The 25,908-nt window shown below is 43.0% G+C and overlaps 1 protein-coding gene across 4 annotated transcripts in view; it reads left to right on the top strand.

Moving 5' to 3' along the window:
* STX17 (syntaxin 17) overlaps positions 1-25,908 on the top strand; it is a 389,479-nt gene that overhangs the window by 128,487 nt on the left and 235,084 nt on the right. The window contains exon 1 of one of the 4 annotated variants that reach the window (XM_056520151.1): positions 8,401-8,563. The exons of the other annotated variants lie outside the window; for them this stretch is intronic. Within the exon in view, the coding sequence (XP_056376126.1) occupies positions 8,516-8,563 (48 nt within the window). The 5' untranslated portion in view covers positions 8,401-8,515. Of the gene's footprint in view, positions 1-8,400; positions 8,564-25,908 lie in introns of those variants that run through there. 4 annotated transcript variants of the gene reach the window in all.

The raw sequence follows: 25,908 nt of genomic DNA, 5'->3' as shown, positions 1-25,908 counted from the left end.
TTAGGATTTTAGTCATCTCAAGTGCCTCTTCTCTTTCACTCTGATCCTCCATCTTGATTCTCCAAAGACCTTATCTGGAATTAATGCTGTCATTCTGTAAACGTGGTACATGTAATTGACTGAAATGGTATCCTTGCCTAGACCAGAAAGAACACAGAGAGGCCTATGTTTTGTATCCTTTGACCTCTGCTTTAAGGTGTTATCTTTGACTCCTAGATCTTCATTATCGCTTCACCAAGGAGTCATACACATCTGTGAATTCCTTTCATGTTTCTCTTGGGGGCCTAGTTGGAAAAGAACATCCAGAAATGTGTTTCTTTTTGCAATTTATGTGCAAACAGAGCCTTGTACTTTGGTCTCAAATGACTGTTTCACTGATTTGCCTCCTGGTCAGGAATTCACTGCCTTCTGTCTCATGAAAAAACACTTTTCTAAAATGTCCTATTCTGCCCAGTTATCTAGGTTACTCTCTGTTTATACCATTTTCAGCCTTTTTTTCCTGCAAGGTCTCCTTGCTCATATTGATTTTTCCTCTGGACACTATTCTCATAGTAATGATTAGACAGAACTGATCAATCAAGTCCCCAGGAAATATCTTTAAATATATTTAAAGAGGACCTGTCACTTATTGGAAACCTAATGCATTTATAGAAGGCTAAAATATAAAAAAACTGTGTCAGTTTATAGAATTAGGAAAATTAAAGCATTTTCTCTTTACTTGATTGTGTATGTGTCCTGCATGTAAACAGAAGGTAGATCTGTGCTGCTATTTTACTTCATGCTAATTTTTTATATAGTATATTAGCAATAATGTGTATTATGAAGTAGGAGGAGGTGACTAAAAGCAGCAGGCATGGAGCTGAAATCTGTCACAGCTTTCAGCTCTGTGGCTGCTGGGTGACTATGTATATGTAGTGAGAGACTCGGCTTAGACAGGCTCAATATTACACAGAAAATCTTAGTTCAGGCTTCTACATTTTGCTAATTCACTGGCTATTGGCACCCATTGTAAATTAATTCAGCAGGTTTATTGCTCGCTTTTGACAGATATTGAGAAAAATAGGTGAATCATTTCTCCTATTGTATTCTATGGACCAGCAACTCCATAAATGCAAAACATATACAAAAAGGACACACAATGGATTTTGGAAGTGGATGTCTGCGCTGCCAGGCAACGCCTGACAAAAAATCCATCCCGGCCTAGAAACGCGTTTTGTGTGTGTGTTCATAATAAACAGTTACGTTATCCTATTGCTGGTCAAGCTTCAATATACCGTCCTATTGGCAGCGCGGATATCCACTTCCAGAAACCGTTGTGTGTCCTTCTTGTATCAGTTGCATGCCAGCTTGGTGTGGGAAGCCTGCGGCAGCCAGATTCTCCTTCATTGTGATCTGCTTGTACGAGTGTTGTGCCTTGCTCTGCACAGCCTGAGAAGGTTAGCGTAAATAGTATCTTCACAACACTGGTATTGAAATAACTCGTTATACACATAGGAGTGCTCTGTGTTGCTTTTTCTCTTTTCTATAAATGCAAAACAGGCAAATTGATTTACTCACCCATAATGCTGGCTAGATATGAGCCTACTCTGCCTTTCAGAATTGTTATAGGATCAGCTTCTCTGCTCACAATTTATATCTCTCCAAGAAGAGAATTACCAGATTTTGATTACTTTCTGTTAAAATGATGGTTGAACTGGTTTCCCTGTCAGTACTGAATGAAATTATTTTATTTTGCTAATGATACGATGAATTCGTAATATTGTTTTTTTATATTTCATGTTACTGCCTTATGCTGACATAAAAAAATATTAATGTTTTCCCAAACATTCTGCACTCAATACGCCATAATGACAGTGAATGAAAGTGAAAACAGATGTTAGAAATCTTTACTAATTTGTTGAAAAGAAAAAATTTAAATATTGAATTGTCATAAGTATCCAGACCCTTTACTAGTATTTAATTAATGCACCTTTGGCAGCAATTACAGTCTCTAGTCTTCTTGCATATCATATCACAAGGTTTTTACCCCAGGATTTTTTGCCATTCTTCTCTGCAGATCCTCTCAATTTCTATCAGGTTGGATGGTGATTGTCAGTGGACAGGCATTTTCAGGTCACTCCAGAGGTGTTCGATTGGGTTCAAGTCAGGGCTCTGGCTGGGCCACTCAAGGACATCCAGAGAATTGTCCCTAAGTCACTCCAGTACTGTCTTGGCTGCCACAAAGTTTTTTTTCAGTCTATCTGTTCCCTGATTTATTTCACCGATCAGTATTCTCCTTCTATCCTCACACTCATGTATGAGAAGGTTTTACGTTCAATAGTTTTTATTGAAATATTTCAAAAAAGAAATAGAAACATCAAACATTTTCCAAAACAAGGAAGGCAGATGAGAAGTAGGCGCAGCTACTCAAATAGAAATCAAAGTGCATGAATAAACATTCACCATGCCATTATAAATGTTGTTGGACATGAAATCCAGCAGAGAAATGCATACGGTGCTTATGTATTGTGAATATAGAAATAAGACTTAGCCATATTTATAACATAGAAAGAGCAGTTAGAGAATCAACAAACCAAACTGAGGGAACTCATCCCTATAGGGACAACAACCTAACTAAATGTATATTCAACTACGTCATTGACTATTGAGTCAACGAGGAGAAAATGTAGTGAGAGCCTAAAGGAACCTGCAACTTGTGGAGGAATGAAAAGAAGATGTGTAACCAGTGTCATCCCGCCATATAGTTGGGACGTGAATAATTTTAAAGACAATTAGTGTGAAGTAGGTCTGAACTGTGATTAGAAAGGGAGTGATGTGTGGTGGTCTCGAGTAAGAGGTTGCTATAGAAAAGATATGAACCCCAAGTTAAATATTATCTATTGGGTGACTAGTTATATGTTATCTACTGGGCGGAAGTGGGGGAGGTTTCCCATGGACGCCATTTTTTAGAGAACTTTAGCATTGTGCCAGAGCCTCTGGCAATAATATATTCAAAGGCGTATGTGGTATGAAGTTTCTGTAAGACAGCCTCAATCGTAGGAAGCGTGGGAGTATTCCAATGAGCAGCTAGAGCGATTTTTGCCGTGAAAGAAACTATACAGAAAATGTCTCTATGGGTCAGAGGAATATGAGACAAGTTTAAAAATAAAAGCAGAGATTGAGGTGGCCAGTCAGAAGTGTGTGGTATCAAAGTGTGCAATAAATTAACCACTGTTGACCAGTAGTGAGTCACCATTGGACACGACCATAATATGTGAACTAAAGTGCCTCTCTGACCACAACCCCTCCTGCATCTATCAGAAGACCCAGGGTACATTTTGGACAATCTATCTGGAGTAAAATACCCTCTCATAATTGTTTTATATGAAGATTCAAGATGTGTTGCACAGAGGAAGGCCTTTTTAATATGTAGAAATGCCTTTTGCCAATCTGAGTCAGAAAAAGAGTTATCAAGGTCTCTCTCCCCATGCTTTAATGGATATGATTTAGTGAAGGTGTCGGAGTTGGTATATGTAATGTATATAGGTTTCAAACCTCTTTGAGAGGACGATAGATAGTGAGAGGTGTACCTATCAATATTCAAAGCAGAGGGGGTTAGCGTTTGTAGAAAATGTCGGATTTACAAATAGATATAGAATTCCTTGTTGGGGAGGAGAAACTCTGTAGCTAGATCGGCAAAAGACCTGACTCCATTTTCGTCAGTGAGTTGGCTTGTCAAGGTGATTCCACAATGTTGCCAGTTACGTAAATCTAGATCTGGTATAGAGGATTGAACAATAGAAAGGGGAATGTCTATGGGCGTCGGTCATTCGCGAGGGCAACTGGTAGAGAGATAACATTTCCAGGCGTGATATGATGCTTTGATCAGCGGGTGTGTGAGAGGGGGGGTCAGGGAGGTGCCAGAGTGGCATGAGCATGACATCTTTAAGCGTTAGAGGGTGAGCAGAACAGGATTCTAGGTGAACCCATGTAGAGTGACAAGGGGGGGGGGGGACCACCATTGTTTAAGTAGAGACACTAAAGTTGCAATATAGTATCCTCTAATATCCGGGCTCCCTAGTCCACCTGCCTCTTGATGTTTCATCAGTAAAGAGTTAGCCAATCTGGGAATTTTGTGGGACCAAGTAAAGTTGGAAAAAAATTTTTGGGCTGAGCGGAAAAAGGAGTCGGGCAGGGAGATAGGAAGGGAGTGAAACATAAATAAGTTTGGGAAGCAAAAACATCTTGAAGGTAGCAATGCGACCCATCCAAGAAACTTCCGATTCAGAAAGTCGCATCATGTCGACCTTGAGTTCAGCTAGTAGAGGTTCATAATTATGTGCAAATAAAGAGGAGTGGGGGTAGGTAAGGTGAACTCCTAGATAAGAAATCTCCTGGGATTTCCAGTAAAAAAGGGTAGGTTTGTTTTAAGGAAGCAGTGAGAGGAGCGGGTAAGTTTATAGGGAGGGCTTGTGTTTTAGCGTCATTCATGGAGTAGTAAGAAAGATGACCGTATGTAGAGATGGTGTCTAAAACTGCACTGAGAGACCTCTGGGGGTCTGTTAATATCAATATGACTTTGTCTGCATAAAGGGAGACTACATGTTGCCGGTCTCCCACCACCACTCCAAGGATTTCGCAATTTGTTCTCAGTGCTTGGTCCAGGGGCTCAATAAACAGAATGTATATTAAAGGGGATAGGGGGCAACCCTGTCTGGATCCATTGGTAATCTGGAACTCATCCAACAGGGCTCCGTTAGTTAGGACGCGGGCGAAGAGGGGTGGGAGTATAAGCTTGGACAGCAGTTAATATTGGGCCATCAAATCCCATCAACCGGAGAACCGAGAAGGACCAGCATAGCCAGTCAAATGCCTTCTCTGCATCCAAAGCGAGGAGAATCGCGGGGGTGGAGGAGCTCTCTATGTGGTAAAGGATGTCTATCAAACGGCGGGTGTTGTTTGTCGTCCCGTCACGAACCCGGATTGGTCCGAGCTAAATAGATCAGGGAGAATAGGTGCTAGTCATAACGCTAAAATCTTGGCATAGATTTTGACGTCTTGATTAAGAAACGATATTGGGCGAAAATTCTGGGGTGCAATGGTAGATTTGCCCGGTTTGGGTATAGTCGTGACTAAAGCTTGGAGGTTGTCGCTGGGGAGGGTTCCGGTGTGCATTGCTTCATTGCAGAAGTTAGTTAAAAAGGGGGCTAAAGAATGTGAAGGGTTTTATAGTAAGCACTGGTAAATCCATCCGGACCGGGCGCTTTATGGCATGGTAGGGAGTTTATCACCTTTTGAACCTCTGACACAAATATGGAAACATTAAGAGCTTCACACTGTTGAGTGGATAAGCTAGGTAAGTGAAGGTCTTGCAAATATTGAGTGATAGAGGATAGATGATTAGGTTGGGGTACAAGGGAGTTTTTCAAATTATATAGGGAGGCATAGAAGGTTGAGAATCCATTGGCTATGTCTAAGAGAGTGAACAATTTGGCTCCTGTAGTGGGGTGGAGAAGCATAGGGATACGAGATTTGAGTTGTTTGGCTTTCAACCTCTGTTCGAGCCACCTACCTGCTTTATTATCTTATGAGTAATAACGAGCCTGGGTCTTCCGATAAGCTTTTTCGTAAGAGGAAAGCATGAGGACTCTCAGATATCTATGTATCTGTCAGGAACCAGACTGGTATGCGGGTAGTGGATCACCAGTGTCAGTGAGGCGATGACGTGGGCCGTACCAGGGGATCGGTTCTAAGAAGTTACTGATTTTCACCACCGCGCGCCGCGAGGCAGGATGGACTTGCTGCGGCGGTAACTCCCAGGTCGTATCCCCTGATAGCGACTCGACCTCACAGACAGCTGAGATAGGCGTGGTACACAAGGACAAGGCGAAGGCAAGGTTGGACGTAGCAAGAGGTCAAGGCAGGCGGCAAAGGTTCGTAGTCAGGGGCAACGGCAAAGGGTCTGGATACACAGGCTGGGGATACACACAAAATGCTTTCTCAGGGCACTAGGGCAACAAGATCTGGCAAGGACAGGAAGGAGCGGGGCCACGCGCTCCGGGAGGAAGCAGCAGCGGGAGGACGGTGAGTGACTTGGGATGCGATCCGTGAGCGGGGACGTCCCGCTGACAGGGGGACAGCGCTCTCGGTCAGGAGCAGTGACCGGAGCGCTGTTAGAGGGAGGACACCACGAGTGCTCTGGGGAAGCAGCGGGACCTGGAGCGCTCGGCATTACAGTATCATGTTGAGTGCAGCAGCAGAGTCTGGGGAGAGACTGTCTTTATTAGCTTGTTCTGCTATCTGAAGCTGAGAAAGAAGAGATGTCAGGTTACTAACATGTAACTTCTTAACAATAGCACCATATTTAATACAGAGTCTCCTGATCACGGCCTTGTGGCAATTCCAGAGGGAAATGGCACTACTTACCGAACCCGTATAAATGGAGAAATAATCTGCAATATCACCTTTTCTGAGAATACTCTCTATGAGATGATCGAAAAGGGCTAATGCGCCATAGATAAGTATTAGACGTGGATAATTTGTCATGTAAGGAGAGGGTGATTGGTGAATGGTCAGACCATGTTATGGGAGCAATGGTAGTGTCAGCTATCATTGATAACAAAGACCTGTCGACCAATATCATGTCTAATCTAGAGTATGTATTATGACTTTGAGACAAGAAGGCATAATCTCTCACCTCACCATGCCCCAGACGCCAAGTATCGTATAGTTCCTGTCTCCAAGCCCATTCAGACCGGGACATAGATTGAGAGTGAGATGGAGCTGAGGAATCAATATTTGGATTCATCACTAAATTAAAGTCACCACCTATGACTAGAGCACCCCAATTACAATTCCGTGCTAGTCGCAGGACCCTATTCAGGAAGCGGTGTTGGTTACGGTTGGGGGCATATACGGAGACTATAGTTGGCTTAAGACTATTGGTAATACAGCATAATATGAAAAAACTGCCAAGGGGATCTGAGATAGTTTTTTCTAGTGTGAAGGAGACAGAATTGTTAATTGCAATAAAGGTGCCCCTCGTTTTGGACGTATAGGGGGAATGGAATATGTGTTGGAATGATGGTAGTTTAAGTCTGGAGGCGTCTTTTTCCAAGAGATGTGACTCCTGTACACATAGAATATCGCATTTGAGGGAACAAGATTCTTTCCAAAGATGGGAGCGTTTATGGGGAGAGTTCAGACCATTCACGTTAAGACAGACAATCTTAATCACCATTAATGCCTACTACTAAGGGGGATCAAAAGTGAAATGCATTAACATAGAGGAGTATTCGGTTAGGATGCACGCCTCCCAGCCAGCGCACGCATTCTCGGACATAGGCAAGTATGAGACTTCAGGGTGACAGGTCAAAGAGCAGTAATAAGAACATAAATCAAAAATCTAGGATATGACTGCATGAAATACAAACTAACTTGAAACAAGTTGAAAAAGAAACAGAAATGAGAGAGCTTGATTCATCGGGTGGGGTACTAGTCCACACTGTGACCAAGAACATCAGCCAGTGCCATGAGACCAGAGTCTAACTTCGGTTAATTGAAAGAGATACCACCAGTGTCAAGCCGTTGACCAATCCTTGGATGTTCTGGGGATTGGAGCTTCTGTAAATCTCGACTTTTGAGAGGGCACAGGAATGTCATGGTCTGATCGAAAGGCCAGTCCTTCGTTGTGAGAACTGATTACATGAAGAGAATTGTCCTTGCGGATCAGGAGTCCGAGGGGAAAACCCCATCTGTAGGGAATGTTAGCTGAGCGTGGAGCCTGAGTGACTGGGAGGAGGCTTCTTTGAGCCTGTAATGTCGCGGCAGACAAATCTCCGAAAATAGAAAGGAGCGGGCAGTCCTCCATTTTTCCTGGAATACTCCATCACTTTCTCCTTTATAGTGAAGAATTGAACCCTCGCCAGCACATCTCTAGGTACGGTGTCATCAAGGTGTTTTGGGCGAGGGACCCTGTGAGCCCTGTCCACTTCCAATTCATGTGGAGTGCAGGAAGGCAGAACCGCTTTAATTAATGAGTTGACATATTGAGGAATATCTTTCGGTAAGACTGATTCAGGGATGCCTCTCAGCTTGATGTTATTCCTCCTGCTCCTATCTTCCAGATCAGCAACTTTGGCTTTAAGGGCATCAACTGTATCCTCTAGAGAGGTGTGGGAGTCTATAAGGGTGTTGTGGGATTCCGAGCTCATCTATTGCTGCGTTCACAGGACCCAGCATGTGATTGTCTCCCAGGAACGTTTGATGCAGAGCCATTATCATTGTTTTCATGGTCACGTCTGTCATCATTTGTCCTGACACAGCTATATAATTCAGTGATGTACTCACAGATTGCAGAGGAGTATTAGAGACTTTCCGGGCAGAGCTGTCACCTTCATCTTCGCTAGCAGTGAGCCGCGGTCTCTGCTTTGCCAGGCTTGCAGAAGGTTAGGCAGACTGAAGAGACACTCCTGAGGCAGGAGAGCAGGAGGAGGTTCTGGTCTGCTGAGGCCGGAGATAATCGGTGCTGCATACCATGGCGGGCGAACGGGGAGTCCTGGAGAACGTGTGCGAAGGCTGTAAGGTGAGGGCAAACAGCGCTGGGTCAGAGCAGGAGCGCCGGGGGAGCAGGGAGGGAGGATGGCGCGTCTCACGGAGCGAGTATGAAGATGAGGCTTACGGAGTTGTCTCGGCGCCATCTTGTGGCCTGCGGCTCGCTCTGCTGTAGCTGAATTTTTGCAATGTCCCCTGCTTGGGAAAATGTTTCCTGTGGCCAGCCATGGTCCAGAGGGGAATAGTGATCAGCAGGGATAAAAGATTTGGTGGTAACAGTTAGGAAAAGTCGCTTTATGAGGTCTCAGACACGGAGCCCACGCACTATGCAGCCAGTGTCCTCAGCAGCCAGGCCACGCCCCCGTATAAGAAGGTTTTGATCAGTTCTCTGGTGTATGTAAAAGCACCTGTTTACTGAAGCTGACACTCTCTGCACTTTTGGCTATTCTGTTATACTGATCTTTGGCTTGACTTTTAACTACTCCCTTGATATTTGCATTGTTACTGTGTGATCTCCTGGTATAGATTTCGGCTTGTTGACACTGACTGTGTTTTTGTCTTTAGTGTTTTAGTTAGTGTTGAATATTCCTACTGTTCCTCGACCTTGTACAGTATTGTAGTTTATTGTTTTGACCTACACTGGCCTAGAACGTAGCAGGCAAGGGAGTGTCTTTGTGATTGTGGAACCATTACCTAGGACGGGTACACAATATGAAGGGACAGAGGCTGTGAGTAAGCTAGGGATTTACTTGTCCCTTGCCCAAAACGTGATAGGTTCCGTCACATGATCATCACAATACTGAGCTAAATGGGTTCCGTGCCTAACAAATACTGTTCCGACAGATCCCAATGACTTGAATGGGGTCCGCCTGGTTTTCCTTTTGGTGTGCATTGTTTTGATATGTATGTGTGTATATATATATATATATTTTTTTTTTTTTTTTTTTTTTTGCAATGCTAACTCATAGTCTAATCATTTTTGATATGTAGTTTTTTTTTTTTTTTTGCAATGCTAACTCAGTCTAGAGTCGAGCGGAGAAAAAAAAAAAATCAGACCTACAGTATTTTTTTTTCCTTTGCTCAAGTCCCATGCTTTTAATGGACTTAGTAAACGGAGCTCCTTTCACCCCTTAAGGACTTAGCCATTTTTCACCTTACGGACTCGGATGTTTTTTGCAATTCTGACCACTGTTTTTTTTAACATTAATAACTCTGGAATGCTTTTACTTATCATTCCGATTCCGAGATTGTTTTTTCATGACATATTCTACTTTAACATAGTGGTAAATTTTTTGTGGTAAATTGCATCCTTTCTTGGTGAAAAATCCCCAAATTTGATGAAAAAAATGAAAATTTAGCATTTTTCTAACTTTGAAGCAATCCGCTTGTAAGGAAAATGGATATTCAAAATAATTTTTTTGGGGGTTCACATATACAATATGACTACTTTATTTTCGCATCATAAAATGTATGAGTTTTACCTTTTGGAAGACATCAGAGGGCTTCAAAGTTCAGCAGCAATTTTTACATTTTTCACAAAATCTTTAAACTCACTATTTTTCAGTGACCAGTTCAGTTTTGAAGTGGATTTCAAGGGCCTTCATATTAGAAATACACCACAAATGACCCCATTATAAAAACTGCACCCCGCAAAGTATTCAAAATGACATTCAGTAAGTGTTTTAACCCTTTAGGTGTTTCACAGGAATAGCAGCAAAGTGAAGGAGAAAATTCAAAATCTTCATTTTTTACACTTGCATGTTCTTGTAGACCCAATTTTTTTATTTTTGCAAAGGGTAAAAAGGAGAAATTTTTTACTTGTATTTGAAACCCAATTTTACTCGAGTAAGGACATACCTCATATGTCTATGTTAATTGTTCGGCGGGCGCAGTAGAGGGCTCAGAAGGGAAGGAGCGACAAATGTTTTTTGGGGGGGCATGTCACCTATGGTGCCAGAACAGCAAAAAAAAAAAAAAAAAACACACAGCATACCATTTTGGAAACTAGACCCCTCGGGGAACATAACAAGGGGTAAAGTGAACCTTAATACCCCACAGGTGATTCACCACTTTTGCATATATAAAAAAGAAAAAAAATTTTTTACCTAAAATGCTTGGTTTCCCAAAAAATTTACATTTTTAAAAAAGGTAATAGCAGAAAATAACTCCCAAAATTTGAAGCCCAATTTCTCCCGATTCAGAAAACACCCCATATGGGGGTGAAAAGTGCTCTGCTGGCGCACTACAGGTCTCAGAAGAGAAGGAGTCACATTTGGCTTTTTGAAAGCAAATTTTGCTCTGGGGGCATGCCGCATTTGGAAGCCCCTATGGTGCCAGAACAGCAAAAAAAAAAAAAAAACACATGGCATACCATTTTGGAAACTAGACCCCTCGGGGAATGTAACAAGGGGTATTGTGAACCTTAATACCCCCACAGGTGTTTCACGACTTTTGCATATGTAAAAAAAAAAAAAAAAAAAAAAAAAAATTTACCTAAAATGCTTGGTTTCCCAAAAATTTTACATTTTTAAAAAGGGTAATAGCAGAAAATACCCCCCAAAATTTGTAACACAATTTCTCCCGAGTACGGCGATACCCCATATGTGACCCTAAACTGTTGCCTTGAAATACGACAGGGCTCCAAAGCGTAAGAGTGCCATGCGCATTTGAGGGCTAAATTAGGGACTTGCATAGGGGTGGACATAGGGGTATTCTACGCCAGTGATTCCCAAAAAGGGTGCCTCCAGCTGTTGTAAAACTCCCAGCATGCCTGGACAGTCAGTGGCTGTCTGGCAATACTGGGAGTTGTTGTTTTGCAACAGCTGGAGGCTGCATTTTGGAAACAGTCGTGTACCAGACATTTTTCATTTTTATTGGGGAGGGGGGCTGTGTCGGGGTATGTGTATATGTAGTGTTTTTTACTTTTTCTTTTATTGTGTGTTAGTGTAGTGTAGTGTTTTAGGGTACAGTCACATAGGCGGTGGTTCACAGTAGTTTCTCGCTGGCAGTTTGAGCAGCGGCAAATTTTCTTGCAGCCGGATACTTACTGTAAATCTCAGCCCATGTGAGTGTACACTGTACATTCACATTGGGGGGGAGAAACATCCAGCTGTTGCAAAACTACAACTCCCAGCATGTACGATCTATAAGTGCATGCTGGGAGTTGTAGTTTTGCAACAGCTGGAGGCATACTACTTTGGCTGGGGATGCTGGGGATTGTAGTTATGCAACAGCTGGAGACACACTGGTTTGCTACTTAACTCAGTGTTTCACAACCAGTGTGCCTTCAGCTGTTGCAAAACTAGAACTCTCAGCAGTCACCGACAGCCAACGGGCATGCTGGGAGTTGTAGTTATGCAACCAGCAGATGCACCACTACAACTCCCAGCATGCACTTAAGCTGATTGTGCAAGCTGGGAGTTGTAGTTATACAACAGCTGAAGGTACAATTTTCCATAGGAAAAATGTGCCTCCAGCTGTTGCAAAACTATAAATTCCAGCATGCCCATAAGGGAATGCTGGAAGTTGTGGTGGTCTGCCTCCTGCTGTTGCATAACTACTACTCCCAGCATGCCCTTTTTGCATGCTGGGAGCTGTTGCTAAGCAACAGCAGGAGGCTGTCACTCACCTCCAACTGCTGCTCCCGCACACATGTCAGTCCCTCGCCGCCGCCGCTCTTGGGGCCCGATCCCAACATGGATGCATGGGATCGGGGTCCCCAGCTGCCAGGGTCCACTTCCCGCACCCACTCACGTCCTCCGGAAGAGGGGCTGAGCGGGTTGCGGGAGTGACACCCGCAGCAGGTGCCCTGAATCAGGGCGATCGTGAGGTGGCACCAGTGCCACCTCACCCCTGCTGGCTATGACTGTTCAGCCGCTCAGCCAGTAATTCCGGGTCACTGGAGACCCGATTGACCCGGAATCCGCCGCAGATCGCTGGGCTGAATTGTACAGCGATCTGCGGCCATCGCCGACATGGGGAGTCATCATGACCCCCCTGGGCGATATGCCGCGATGCCTGCTGAACGATTTCAGCAGGCATCGGGCACCGGCTCCGCTCCAGGGGGGGGGGGGGCCGGGCCGGGCAAGCTCATGACGTTCTCATATAGCATGAGTCCTTAAGGACTCTGAAATGAAGACGTATGAGAACGTCATGAGTCCTTAAGGGGTTAAACAAAGCTGAATAGCGGCGTGAACTTAGCCCTTGTTTGGTGGATCAGCCATCATGCCTGATGAAACCGTGCAAGCGCAATGAAACGCGTTGCATACATAGTAACATAGTTCATAAGGTTGAAAAAAGACCAGAGTCCATCAAGTTCAACCTATAACCATAATGAGTTTCTACTGAGTTGATCCAGAGGAAGGCAAAAAACCCTCATACTAGAGGAAAAAATTCCTTCCTGACTCCAAATATGGCAGTCAGAATAAATCCCTTGATCAACGTTCTGTCCCTATAAATCTAGTATACATAACCAGCAATGTTATTATTCTCCAAAAAGGCATCCAGACCCCTTTTAAATTCTTTTACAGAGTTCACCACGACCACCTCCTCAGGCAGAGAATTCCACAGTCTCACTGCTCTTACAGTAAAGAACCCCCATCTGTGCTGGTGCAGAAACCTTCTTTCCTCTAGACGTAGAGGATGCCCCCTTGTTATAGATATAGTCCTGGGTATAAATAGATCATGGGAAAGATCTCTGTACGTCCTCATGATATATTTATACATAATTATTAGGTCTCCCCTAAGCCTTCTTTTTTCTGAACTAACCCTAATTCTGATAATCTTTCTGGGTTCTGTAGTTCTCTCATTCCCCGTATTACTCTGGTTGCCCGTCTTTGAACCCTCTCCAGCTCCACTATATCTTTCTTGTACACTGGTGCCCAGTACTGTACACCGTATTCTATGTGTGGAATTATTTCCTTGTCGTGGGCATATATGGAGCCCATGATTTTATTTGCCTTGGCAGCAGCTGCCCGACACTGGTCACTACAGCGAAATTTACTGTTAACTAAGACTCCCAAGTTCTTTTCCATGTCAGTCGTCCCAAGTGTTCTCCCATTTAATACATAATCCCTGCCCGGATTTTTCCTCCTCATGTGTATTACCTTTCATTTATCAGTGTTGAACCTCATCTGCCACTTCCCAACCCAAACCTCCAACCTATCCAGATCCATTTGTAACAGTTCACTGTCCTCTAGCGTGTTTACCGCTTTACAGAGTTTAGTGTCATCTTAAATATATAGGGCAAATACTATGTGCCAGGGATGTGCTTATATAAAACTTAGCTTTTAATTTATCAAAAAATGCTAAAAAGGTAGATTGCTATTTTACTATTCAAACCCTCTACAAGGTCATTAATGAATATATGAAATAGGACAGGACCCAAGACTGACCCCTGTGGTACCCCACTATTGACAGTCACCTAATCAGAATAAGTAAAGTGAATAACTACCCCGTTTCCTATCACTGAGCCAGTTACTTACACACATTCTCCCCCAGCCCAAGCATTCTCATTTTATGTACCAATCTTTTTTGTGGCACCGTATCAAATGCGTTGGAAAAATCCAGATATACGACATCCAGCAATTGCCCCTGGTCCAATCTGGAGCTCACCTCCTCATAAAAGCTGATCAGGTTAGTTTGACAGGACCGATCCCTCATAAAGCCATGCTGATATGGAGTCATACATTTATTTTTATCATAATCCAAATAGCAGCAGCACAAAAGGTATAAGGTGAAAAAAGTTAGTGGTTTATTGCATTAGTGCAAACAGAGCAACGTTTCCACAACCTCTTTGTCGCCTTTCTCAAGCTCAACTGAGTGACCCTCAGTGCAGTTTAAATACATTCAGTATAACAGAAGAAGAGTAGCACGGCACTGCACCTATACCTGTGTGGACTGGGATGCTGGATGGTTGATGGTAGTGGATGTGTTGGTGCACTGATAGTGGTGCTCAGATCCAAAAATCACCATTCATATGCATGTAGTAAAGATGAAAGAAAGTAGCTTGCAAGTTTCTTCTTTGCAAGTTACTTGCGATGAGTTGCCGATCCTTTCTTTCATCTTTATTAAATACATTCAGTGATTACATAATTACAAACATAAGTGTAGCAAGTAAGGCAATATATGCATAGTATAATATACAATGGTGCTTCATACATCGGTGATTCAGTGACAATAATCAAATTCTTCATTAGTGGTTCCTCCCAGTGCAGGTGAATGTGGGCGGATACTTGAGATATACATCGTATCGAATATTTACATAATCAACATAACTTTAAAGCACTTACCCAACAGAGCATATTTGTGGGCTTACAACACGTTAGTTAAGCGGGGCAAAGTGGTAACTGCGCAAGTCAGAGCAGGACTACCAATCAGACGCGGATTGTGCTGGCCGCACGCATCCAATCAGCATGGGAATCGAGTATCAGATTTTCAGACATGCACACTACTGGAAAAGGCGCAGCATGCTCCATCTTGATGAAGGGAAAGCATCCCGTTCTCGCCGTAGCTTGTCATGCATGCTCAGTAGCATATCTGTGCATCTTGGGTGCCATTTTTGTATAGGTAAACTATCCAGTAGTGCGTAAGATGCCTATACTGCATACAGCAACCACTTTTAGGCAATCCCCTGTCCTGTTTGCATGGGGCAAAGAGCAGATAGAGCTGGCATGGCTCATTACCTACGGCCATTAAGGGGGCGACAGGTATATACATGCAGAATGGCAAATGCTTCCACAGATGCCTCTGCATGTACGAGATGAAGGGCAGACTGGCACTGGCCACAGGACCAGTGCCGCTGCCCCTAACTCAACCTGAGGTCCCCAGCCGTAACAGGGTATTCTGCAACCCCCAGGACAATTTGGTTACCTGTATACAGTGGCTAACTGCTGTGTTGCAGATAAAAAATGAGTAGATGACTATGTGAAAGGATGCAAAAACAATATATATAACAAAAAAAAGGGAGACATTTTCAAACAAAAACATATATGAGAGAGCAGATCAATAAATGAATAAAATTTGCCCATGCTCTATTGGTGGCTGTACATGATTTGTTTCCATGTATCTGAAATACAAACAAAAGAGAGAACATTAGCAGAGTCTACTTCTATACAATATATAAAGAGAAATGCATGCAAGAGTTAGGGCTACATTGGAGGGCTATCTTCTACTCCTTTTCGTGGTGGTTTTGAATTCTGCATTCAGGTATTGAGCCTAAAAATCCATCGGAGTTCACATTTCTTTAACATGGTTATACGGTCACCTCCTCGTTTCAAGGGTGGGACATGGTCAATAATCATGAATTTCAGGTCTCGTTCATGATGATTGGCCTCTGCAAAGTGTTTCGAGACCGGTAAATCGAGTCTCCTTTTCCGAATGGTATAACGATGTTGGTTGAGACGAGTCCTGAGGTCAAGACTCGTCTTACCAACATAGAGTTTCTGGCAAGGACACCAAAGGAGGTAAATAACAAAATCAGAGTTGCTGGTTAAATAAAACTTTAAATAAAAATTTCATGTTCTTGTTTTGTTTGTGGATGGACAAATTTAGTGCCTTTCTGCATGTAGCTGCAATTAATGCAACCACAGCATGGGAAACATCCCTTACTTTCAACAGTCAGGTACTTTGGTTGTGTCTTGGATTTCTCAGATATGTCTGTTCTCACAATTTTATCTTTCAAATTCGGGGCCCTACGGAAAGACATCAAGGGAGGTTCTTTAAATTTCTTGACTTGGGAGTGTCCCTTACTAACCAAATACCAATATTTACATAAAATAGATGAAATTTGGTATGAGCATTCGCTGTACGTAGAAACGAATGGGATTCTGTTATCTATTCTTCTGGGAGTCGAGTTTCATATCATCATCCGTGATCCTTTCAGCCCGGAGCATCTGGCTGAAATGAAGGGATCTTACCAATGCCTTGGATGCCCACTGTCAATTCTCAAAAGTGTGTTACTGTCAGTGGGTTTGTAATACATATCTGTTGTCAATCTGTCATCACTTTTACCCATTGTCACATCCAGAAAATGTATCGAAGTCTTGGAATGGGTAAGAGTAAATTTTATGTTCTCATGTATATTATTAAGAAAATTATGGAATGTCAGTAGCTCCTCCACGGTACCAGTCTAAAGTAAAATAAATGTCATCTATGTATCGCCACCACTTCAGCACATGGCTGAAATGTGGCGATACATAGATGTGTTCCTCTTCCAGGTGGGCCACATAGATATTGGCATATGTGGGCGCCACATTACTACCCATTGCGGTCCCTTTCTTTTGCATGAAATAGGCGTCGTTGAACATAAAATAATTACATTCCAGTACTACCTTCAGTAATGAGATAATAAAGTCAATCTTGTGTGGAGGAAAGTCTGACAAAATCAATGCGTTCTCCACTGCATGAATACCTCTATTGTGACTGATGGAGGTATATAAGCTTGTGACATCTAAAGTGGCAAACCTTTATTTTTATCACGATACTAGCTGAGTACCCAGCGTTGCCCGGTTTTTCCTTCCTAATCCTTGTTGGGGAGGAAAATAAACAAAGGAGGAAGCTTTTGACTTCATATCCCGTCTTCATATATTGTTGTCATATCCCAACCCCATATCCCCTCCTCCTATCCCAACCTCCTATCCCCTCCTCCTATCCCCTCCTCCTATCCCGTCCTCCTATGCCATTCTCCTATCCCATCCTCCTTTCCCGTCCACCATCTCGACCTCCTATCTTGACCTCCCATCCCGACCTCCTATCCTGACCTCCTATCCTGACCTCCTATCCCTTCTTGACCTCCTATCTTGACCTCCTATCCCGTCCTCCTATCTCGACTTCCTATCCCGTCCTCCTATCCTGTCCTCCTATCTTGACCTACTATCCCAACCTCCTGTCCCGACCTCCTGTCCCGACCTCCTGTCCCGTCCTCCTATCCCGACCCGTAATATATGTACCAGGTATTGAAATATCTCCAGCCGTACGGAGGTTATGTGGGAACATACATTTCCCATTGATTTGCATGGGACTTTAAAAACCTCGGTCCTCACAAATGGGGGTAGTTAACCCCTTAACCCCTTAAGGACCCAGCCAATTTTTACTGTAGGACCCAGCCATTTTTTGAACATCTGACCACTGTCACTAAAAGCATTAATAACTCTGGGATGCTTTTACCTTTCATTCTGATTCCGAGATTGTTTTTTCGTGACATATTCTACTTTATGTTAGTGGTAACATTTTGTCGATACTTGCATCGTTTCTTGGTGAAAAATTCCTAAATTTTATAAAATAAATTGTAAATTTTGATTTTTTTTTTTTACTTTGAAGCTCTCTGCTTATAAGGAAAATGAATATTCCAAATAAATTATATATTGATTCACATATACAACATGTCTTCCAAAAGTAAGAACATGCCAACTTCATGATGCAATCATAAAGTAGACATCAGAGGGCTTCAAAGTATAGCAGCAATTTTCCAATTTTTCACAAAATTCAATTCAAAATCGAAATTTTTCAAGGACCAGTTCTGTTTTGAAGTGGATTTGAAGGGCTTTCTTATTAGAAATACCCCACAAATGACCCCATTATAAAAACTGCACATCTCAAAGTATTCAAAATAGCATTCAAAAGGTTTGTTAACCCTTTAAGTGTTTCACAGGAATAGCAGCAAATTGATGGAGAAAATTCAAAATCTTCATTGTTTACATGTTCTTGTAGACCAAGTTTAAGGGATAAAATGAAAAATCTTCCTAAAATGTGTAACCCAATTTCTCTCGAGTAAGGAAATACCTCATGTGTATGTCAAATGTTCGGCGGGTGCACGAGAGGGCTCAGAAGGGAAGGAGTGACAGTGGGATTTTGGAGAGTGAGTTTTTCTGAAATGGTTTTTGTGGGGCATGACACATTTAGGAAGCCCCTATGGTGCCAGAACAGCAAATAAAAACACATGGCATACTATTTTGGAAACTACACCCCTCAAGGCACGTAACAAGGGGTCCATTGAGCCTTAACACCCCACAGGTGTTTTATGACTTTTTGTTAAAGTTGGATGTGTAAATTATTTTTTTTTCACAAAAATTCTAGTTTTTCCCCAAATGTTTTATTTTTACAAGTGATAATAGGACAAGATCACCACCAAAATTTGTAACCCCATTTCTTCTGAGTATGGAAATACCCAATGTGTGGATGTCAAGTGCTCTGCTGGCGCACTACAATGCTCAGAAGAGGAGGAGCGCCATTGAGCTTTTGGAGACAGAATTTGGTTGGAATAGAAGTCGGGGGCCATGCGCGTTTACAAAGCCCCCTGTGGTGCCAGAACAGTGGAACCCCCCCCACATGTGACTCCATTTTGGAAACTACACCCCTCACAGAATGTAATAAGGGGTGCAGTGAGTATTTATACCCCACTGGCGTTTGTCAGATCTTTGGAACAGTGGGCTGTGCAAATGAAAAATTACACATGTGGGGCGTAAATGCTCACTGTACCCCTTATTACATTACATGAGGGGTGTAGTTTCCAAAATGGGATCACCTGTGGGGGGGGGGGTCCATTGTTCTGGCACTAATGGCGGTTTGTAAACCCACGTGGCCTTCAATTCCGGACAAATTTTCTCTTCAAAATCCCAATGGTGCTCCTTCTGAACAATGAAGTGCCCAAGCAGAGCACTTTACATCCACATATGGGGTATGTTCTTACTTAGACAAGATGGGGTTACAAATTTAGGTGTTCCCCCCCCCCCCCCCCCCTATTTTTCCTTGTGAAAATGAAAAATTTTTGGTAACACCAGCATTTCATTTTTCCATCCAACTTTGAAGAATTTTCATTAAACACCTGTGGGGTGTTCAGGCTCACTATACCCCTTGTTACGTTCCATGAGGGGTGTAGTTTCCAAAATGGGGTCACATGTCGGTATTTCTTTTTTTGCGTTTATGACAGAACCGCTGTAAAATCAGCCAACCCTGTGCAAATCACCAATTTAGGCTTCAAATGTACATAGTGCACTCTCACTCGTGAGCCTTGTTGTGTCCGCAGAGCATTTTATGCCCACATCTGGGTTATTTCCTTACTCAGGAGAAATTGCGTTACAAATTGTGGGGGTCTTTTTTTTCTTTTAACAATTGTTAAAATAAAAAGTATGGGGCAACACCAGCATGTCAGTGTAAATGTTTTTATTTTTTTACACTAACAGGCTGGTGTAGCCCCCAACATTTCCTTTTCATAAGGGGTAAAAGGAGAAAAAGACCCCCAAAATTTGTAGTGCAATTTCTCCCGAATACGGAAATACCCCATATGTGGCCCTAAACTGTTTCCTTGAAATATGACAGGGCTCCGAAGTGAGAGAGCGCCATGCGCATTTGAGTAGTAAATTAGGGATTGCATAGGTGTGGTCATAGGGGTATTCTACGCCAGTGATTCCAAAACAGGGTGCCTTCAGCTGTTGTAAAACTCCCAGCATGCCTGGACAGTCAGTGGCTGTCTGGCAATACTGGGAGTTGTTGTTTTGCAACAGCTGGAGGCTGCATTTTGGAAACAGTGGCGTACCAGATGTTTTTCATTTTTATTGGGGAGGGGACAGTGTAAGGGGGCGTAAATGTAGTGTTTTACCCTTTATTATGTGTTAGTGTAGTGTAGTATTTTTAGGGTACATTCGCACTGGCGGAGGTTTACAGTAAGCTTCCCGCTAGAAATTTGCGCTGCGGCAAAAAATTTGCCGCAGCTCATACTTGCAGCAGGAAACTTACTGTAAACCTGCCCGTGTGAATGTACCCTGTATGTTTACATAGGGGGGGGGAAACCTCCAGCTGTTTCAAAACTACAACTCCCAGCATGTACTGACAGACTGTGCATGTTGGGAGTTGTAGTTTTGCAACAGCTGGAGGCACATTGGTTGGAAAACCTTCAGTTAGATTCTGTTACCTAACTCAGTATTTTCCAACCAGCGTGCCTATAGCTGTTGCAAAACTACAACTCCCAGCATGTACTGATGCTGGGAGATGTAGTTATGCAACAGCTGGAGCTACGCAACTACAGCTCCCAGCATGCCGAGACAGCTGTTTGGGCATGCTAGGAGTTGTAGTTTTGCAAGATCTAGAGGGCAGTATAGAGATCACTGTGCTGTGGTCTCTAAACTGTAGACCTCCAGCTTTTGCAAAACTGCAAATCCCAGCATGTCCAAACAGCTGTCTGGGCATGCTGGGAGTTGTAGTTTTGCAACATCTGGAGGGCTACAACAATGCAAAGGTACTGCTCTTTCCCCATATCCTGGCTTCTGTGCTGCAGACCGGGAGGGTGGCGTTCCCTTCCACGTGCAAACAGTAGAAAACGGAAGATATCCAGCACCAGGAAGGCAGGTAAATCCGTATTTATTGAGGTACAAAAATAACAAACAGCATATAGAGGAGCGTAGTGCCTACGCGTTTCAGGCTAAAGAGCCATTAGTCATGGCATAAAAACTTTACAACACTGTGTCCTTTTGTAATAAAACACATTAAAGTCACATGATCAGAACAGCAGAGTGTTGGATCATCTATAAAATGCGGCATGGAATTAATCACAAAATACTAAGACCGTTCTGCATAGATAGACATGGTATTCAAACACGATTATACAAGAAAAGCCACAGAATTCAATTGCACCAACACTTTAGTTCCATATGTAGAAAAGTAGGATGGGTACATAGACAGACCATAATAACTGTTTACTTCCATTTGTTAATACGTTAGTATGAGGTCTTGTCTCAAGTTTAACCCATGAGGCTCCCTCGTACCCAGCATGAATATCCAGAATGATTCTCTGTTGAGAACCATCCTCCTTAGATCTCCACCTCGCCTGGGTTTTCTGACTTTTTCTATGCCCATAATTTGTAGTGTACTCATGTTGCCTCCATGAACATCCCTGAAATGCCTGGACAACGCAGAAATATTACTACTAAATTACAAAATATTCTTTGCATCTGATATGTGCCTGCGTATACGAGTCTTCAGGGAGTTCATGGTGCAACCTACATACTGGCATTGGCAAGATGTGCAGGACGCTAAATAAACAACATTTTTTGTATTACAGTTGACATAATCCTTCAAAACAAATGTTTTGCTATTGGAATATGATTTAAATTCCTTGTTAACGTGCATGTAACTGCAAGTGATACAGACATTATGCCCACACTTCCAATTACCTGCATGAACCAACCAATTCGTACCCGTATGTTTATTGTCACCACCACAAAACATACTGGGTGATAGAATGGATCCTAAAGAGGGACCTTTTTTAGACATCATTTTAAAGTTGTCCTGTAAAAGATTATAAAGGACAGTATCATGATGCAGTATAGGTAGATTTTTTCTAATGATATTACTGATTTTATGAAATTGTTTACTATACTGTGTGATGAAATAGGGGGGGTGAACCCTGTCCTGTTTCGTTAGTTGTTCCTTGCCTTTTGTACTGTGTGTAATAAGGTCCTGTCTATTTAAGTTGGCCGCCCTGTTTCTGGCCTTGTTAAGTGTCTCTGGGTGATATCCTCTTTCACGTAATCTATTAAAAAGTAGATCCGATTCCTGTATAAAAGTTTCTTGTTTGCTGCAATTGCGTCTTAATCTGCACCATTCCCCATAGGGGATGTTGCGGAGAACATGTTCTGATCATGTGACTTTAATGTGTTTTATTATAAAAGGACACAGTGTTGTAAAGTTTTTATGCCATGACTAAGGGCTCTTTAGCCTGAAACGCGTAGGCACTACGCTCCTCTATATGCTGTTTGTTATTTTTGTACCTCAATAAACACGGTTTTACCTGCCTTCCTGGTGCTGGATATCTTCCGTTATCTGGAGGGCTACAGTCTCAGACTTTAGGCCTCTAGATGTTGCTAGGCAACTTACCGGCTTCCATCGGATCCAGAGAGCCGTCCTCTTCTGCCGCACGATATGCCGCAAGAGACCTTCCTCCTGTAGTACAGCTGTTCAGGATGCCGCGATTTCACTGCGGCGATCCCGAACAGCTCCCTGAGCTCACCAGCACTTTTTACTTTCACTTTTAGCCGCGTGGCTCAGCTTTGAGCACGCAGCTAAAGGGTTAATAGCACGCGGCACCGCGATCAGTGCCGCGCGCTATTAGCGGCGGGTCCTGCCTTCACTATGACGCCGGGCCTGCCGTGATATGACGTGGGGTCACCATGGGACCCCGTGTTATATCACGGGAGCGGGACCAAGGACGTACTCATATGTCCTTGGTCCTTAAGAGGTTAAATGGGAAATGGGGGGTGATTCAAACTTTTATTAGAGGAGGGGTTAAATGATCTTTATTCAATTTTTTTTTCACTTTTTTTTGCAATGTTATAGCTCCCATAGGGGGCTATAACACTGCACACACTGATCTTTTACAATGATCACTGGTTTCTCATAGGAAACCAGTGATCAATGATTCTGCCGCTTGACTGCTCATGGCTGGATCTCAGGCACTGAGCAGTCATTTGGCGATTGGACACCAGGAGGCAAGGTAGGAGACCCTCCTCATGTCCCAGAGCTGTTCGGGATGCCGCGATTTTGCCACGGACATCCCGAACAGCCCCCTGAGCTAGCCGCCAGTGATTTACTTTCACTTTAGATGCAGCGTTCAACTTTCAACGGGCCCCGCGTTATAGAAAGGGAAAGGACTCAGGACGAACCAGTACATCATTGGTCCTTAAGAGGTTAAGGGTTAAATTAACTATCCTATATTTTAAGTGGACATATAAGTAACATGTGACCAAGTATTATCGAAATATTTCCAGCCGTTTGGAAATTATGCAGTAACATATATTTCCCATAGACTTTTGTATGGGACTTTAAACAAAAACCCCGACCCTGGCAAATGGGGGTGAGTAAGGGTTAAATCACCTATGTTTGTTGTTTACATATAAGTAACATGTGTGCCAAGTTTCATGTTAATATCTTTAGCCATTTGGACGTGTTGCTGGAACATACACACACATACACACGAGTTTTATATATATAGACTAGCTGAGTACCCAGCATTGCCCGGTTTTTCTTTCCTAATCCTTGTTGGGGGGGAAAATAAACAAAGTAGGAAGCTTTTAACTTCATATCCCGTCCTTCTATATTGTTGTCATATCCCAACCCCATATCCCGACCTCATATCCCGACCTCCTATCCCGTCATCATATCTCGACCTCATATCCAGTCCTCCTATCCCGACCTTCTATCCCGTCTTCCTATCCCGTCCTCCTATCCTCCTATCCTGTCCTCCTATCTCGACCTCCTATCCCGACCTCCTATCTCGACCTCCTATCCCGACCTCCTATCCCGACCTCCTATCTCAAACTCATATCCCAACCTCCTATCCCGTCCTCCTATCCAGTCCATCTATCCCAACCTCCTATCCAGTCCTCCTATCCAGTCCATCTATCCCAACCTCCTATCCCGTCCTCCTATCCCGTCCTCCTATCCCGTCCTCCTATCCCGTCCTCCTATCCCGTCCTCCTATCCCGACCTCCTATCCCGACCTCCTATCCCGACCTCCTATCCCGACCTCCTATCCCGACCTCCTATGCTTACCTCCTATGCTGACCTCCTATGCCGACCCTCCTATCCTGGTTCTCCTATCCCGTCCTCATATCCCGACCTCCTATCCCGACCCGTAATATGTGTATCAGGTGTTGAAATATCTCTAGCCGTACGGAAGTTATGTGAGAACATACATTTCCCATTGATTTGCATGGGACTTTAAACAAAAACCCGGACACTCCCAAATGGGGGTAGTTAAGGGTTAAATTAACTATCCTATATTTTAAGTGGACATATAAGTAACATGTGACCAAGTATTATCGAAATATCTCCAGCCGTTTGGAAGTTATGTCAAATACTGATACAGAAGGTAAATGGGAAATTTTTAAATCAACTATAAATAACTATACAGCTAAATATATATCAAAGGGGAACAAATATAAACGATTAAAACTAAATCCTACATGGCTGACAAATGATGTTAAAAAAGCAATAAACAACAAAAAAAATAGCCTTCAAAAAATTCAAATCTGATGGGTCAGCTATAACATTTAAACAGTACAAGGAGCTTAATAAAATCTGTAAAAATTTAATAAAAACAGCAAAAATTCAAAATGAGAGACAGGTGGCCAAAGAAAGCAAAACTAATCCTAAATATTTTTTTAGATATATAAATACAAAAAAAATCAAGGACAAAGCATGTAGGACCCCTTAATAATGATAATGGGGAAGTTGTCACGGGCGATCAAGAGAAGGCGGAGCTACTGTATGGGTTCTTTAGTTCTGTATACACTATGGAAGAAGGAGCTGACATTGGACAGGTCAGTGCTGGTAACACATCATGTAATGTACTGAACTGGCTTAATGTAGAGATGGCACAAGGTAAGTTAAGTAAAGTAAATGTAAGCAAATCTCCAGGACCGGATGGACTACACCCAAGAGTTCTTAGAGAGGTAAGTTCAGTAATATCTGTACCCCTGTTCATGATATTTAGAGATTCACTGGTGTCTGGTGTTGTGTCCGGGATTACATACAGGAATACATAGGGGATAATAGTATTATAAGTGATAGCCAGCATGGGTTTACTAAGGATAGAAGTTGTTAAACTAATCAAATTTGCTTTTATGAAGAGGTGAGTAGAAGCCTTGACAGAGGAATGGCTGTTGATATAGTGTTTCTGGATTTTGTTAAAGCATTTGATACTGTCCCTCATAGACATCTGACAGGTAAGTTAGGGTCTTTGGGCTTGGAAACTTTAGTTTGTAACTGGATTGAATGCTGGCTCATGGATCGCACCCAGAGAGTGGTGGTCAATGATTCGTACTCTGGTTGGTCCCCGGTTGTTAGTGGTGTACCCCAAGGTTCTGTACTGGGCCCGCTGTTATTTAATTTATTTATCAATGATATAGAGGATGGTATTAACAGCTCTGTTTCTATCTTTGCAGATGACACCAAGCTTTGTAGCACAGTACAGTCTGTAGAGGATGTGCATAAGTTACAAGATGACTTGGATAGACTAAGTGTCTGGGCATCCACTTGGCAAATGAGGTTCAATGTGGATAAATGTAAAGTTATGCATCTGGGTACTAATAACATGCATGCGTTGTATGTCTTAGGGGGGATTAAACTGGCAGAGTCACTGGTAGAGAAGGATCTGGGTGTACTTGTGGATCACAGACTTCAGAATAGCATGCAATGTCAGGCTGCTGCTTCCAAAGCCTGCAGGCTATTGTCATGTATAAAGAGAGGCATGGACTCAAGGGACAGGGACATAATACTCCCCTTTATAAAGCACTGGTACGGCCTCACCTGGAATATGCTGTTCAGTTTTGCTCGCCTGTACATAAAAGGGACACTGCGGAGCTGGAAAGGGTGCAGAGACGC

This window comes from Hyla sarda, chromosome 5 (assembly GCF_029499605.1).
Source record: "Hyla sarda isolate aHylSar1 chromosome 5, aHylSar1.hap1, whole genome shotgun sequence".
NCBI classification, from domain to species: domain Eukaryota; kingdom Metazoa; phylum Chordata; class Amphibia; order Anura; family Hylidae; genus Hyla; species Hyla sarda.
This window is presented reverse-complemented; position numbering and strand designations above follow the sequence as displayed.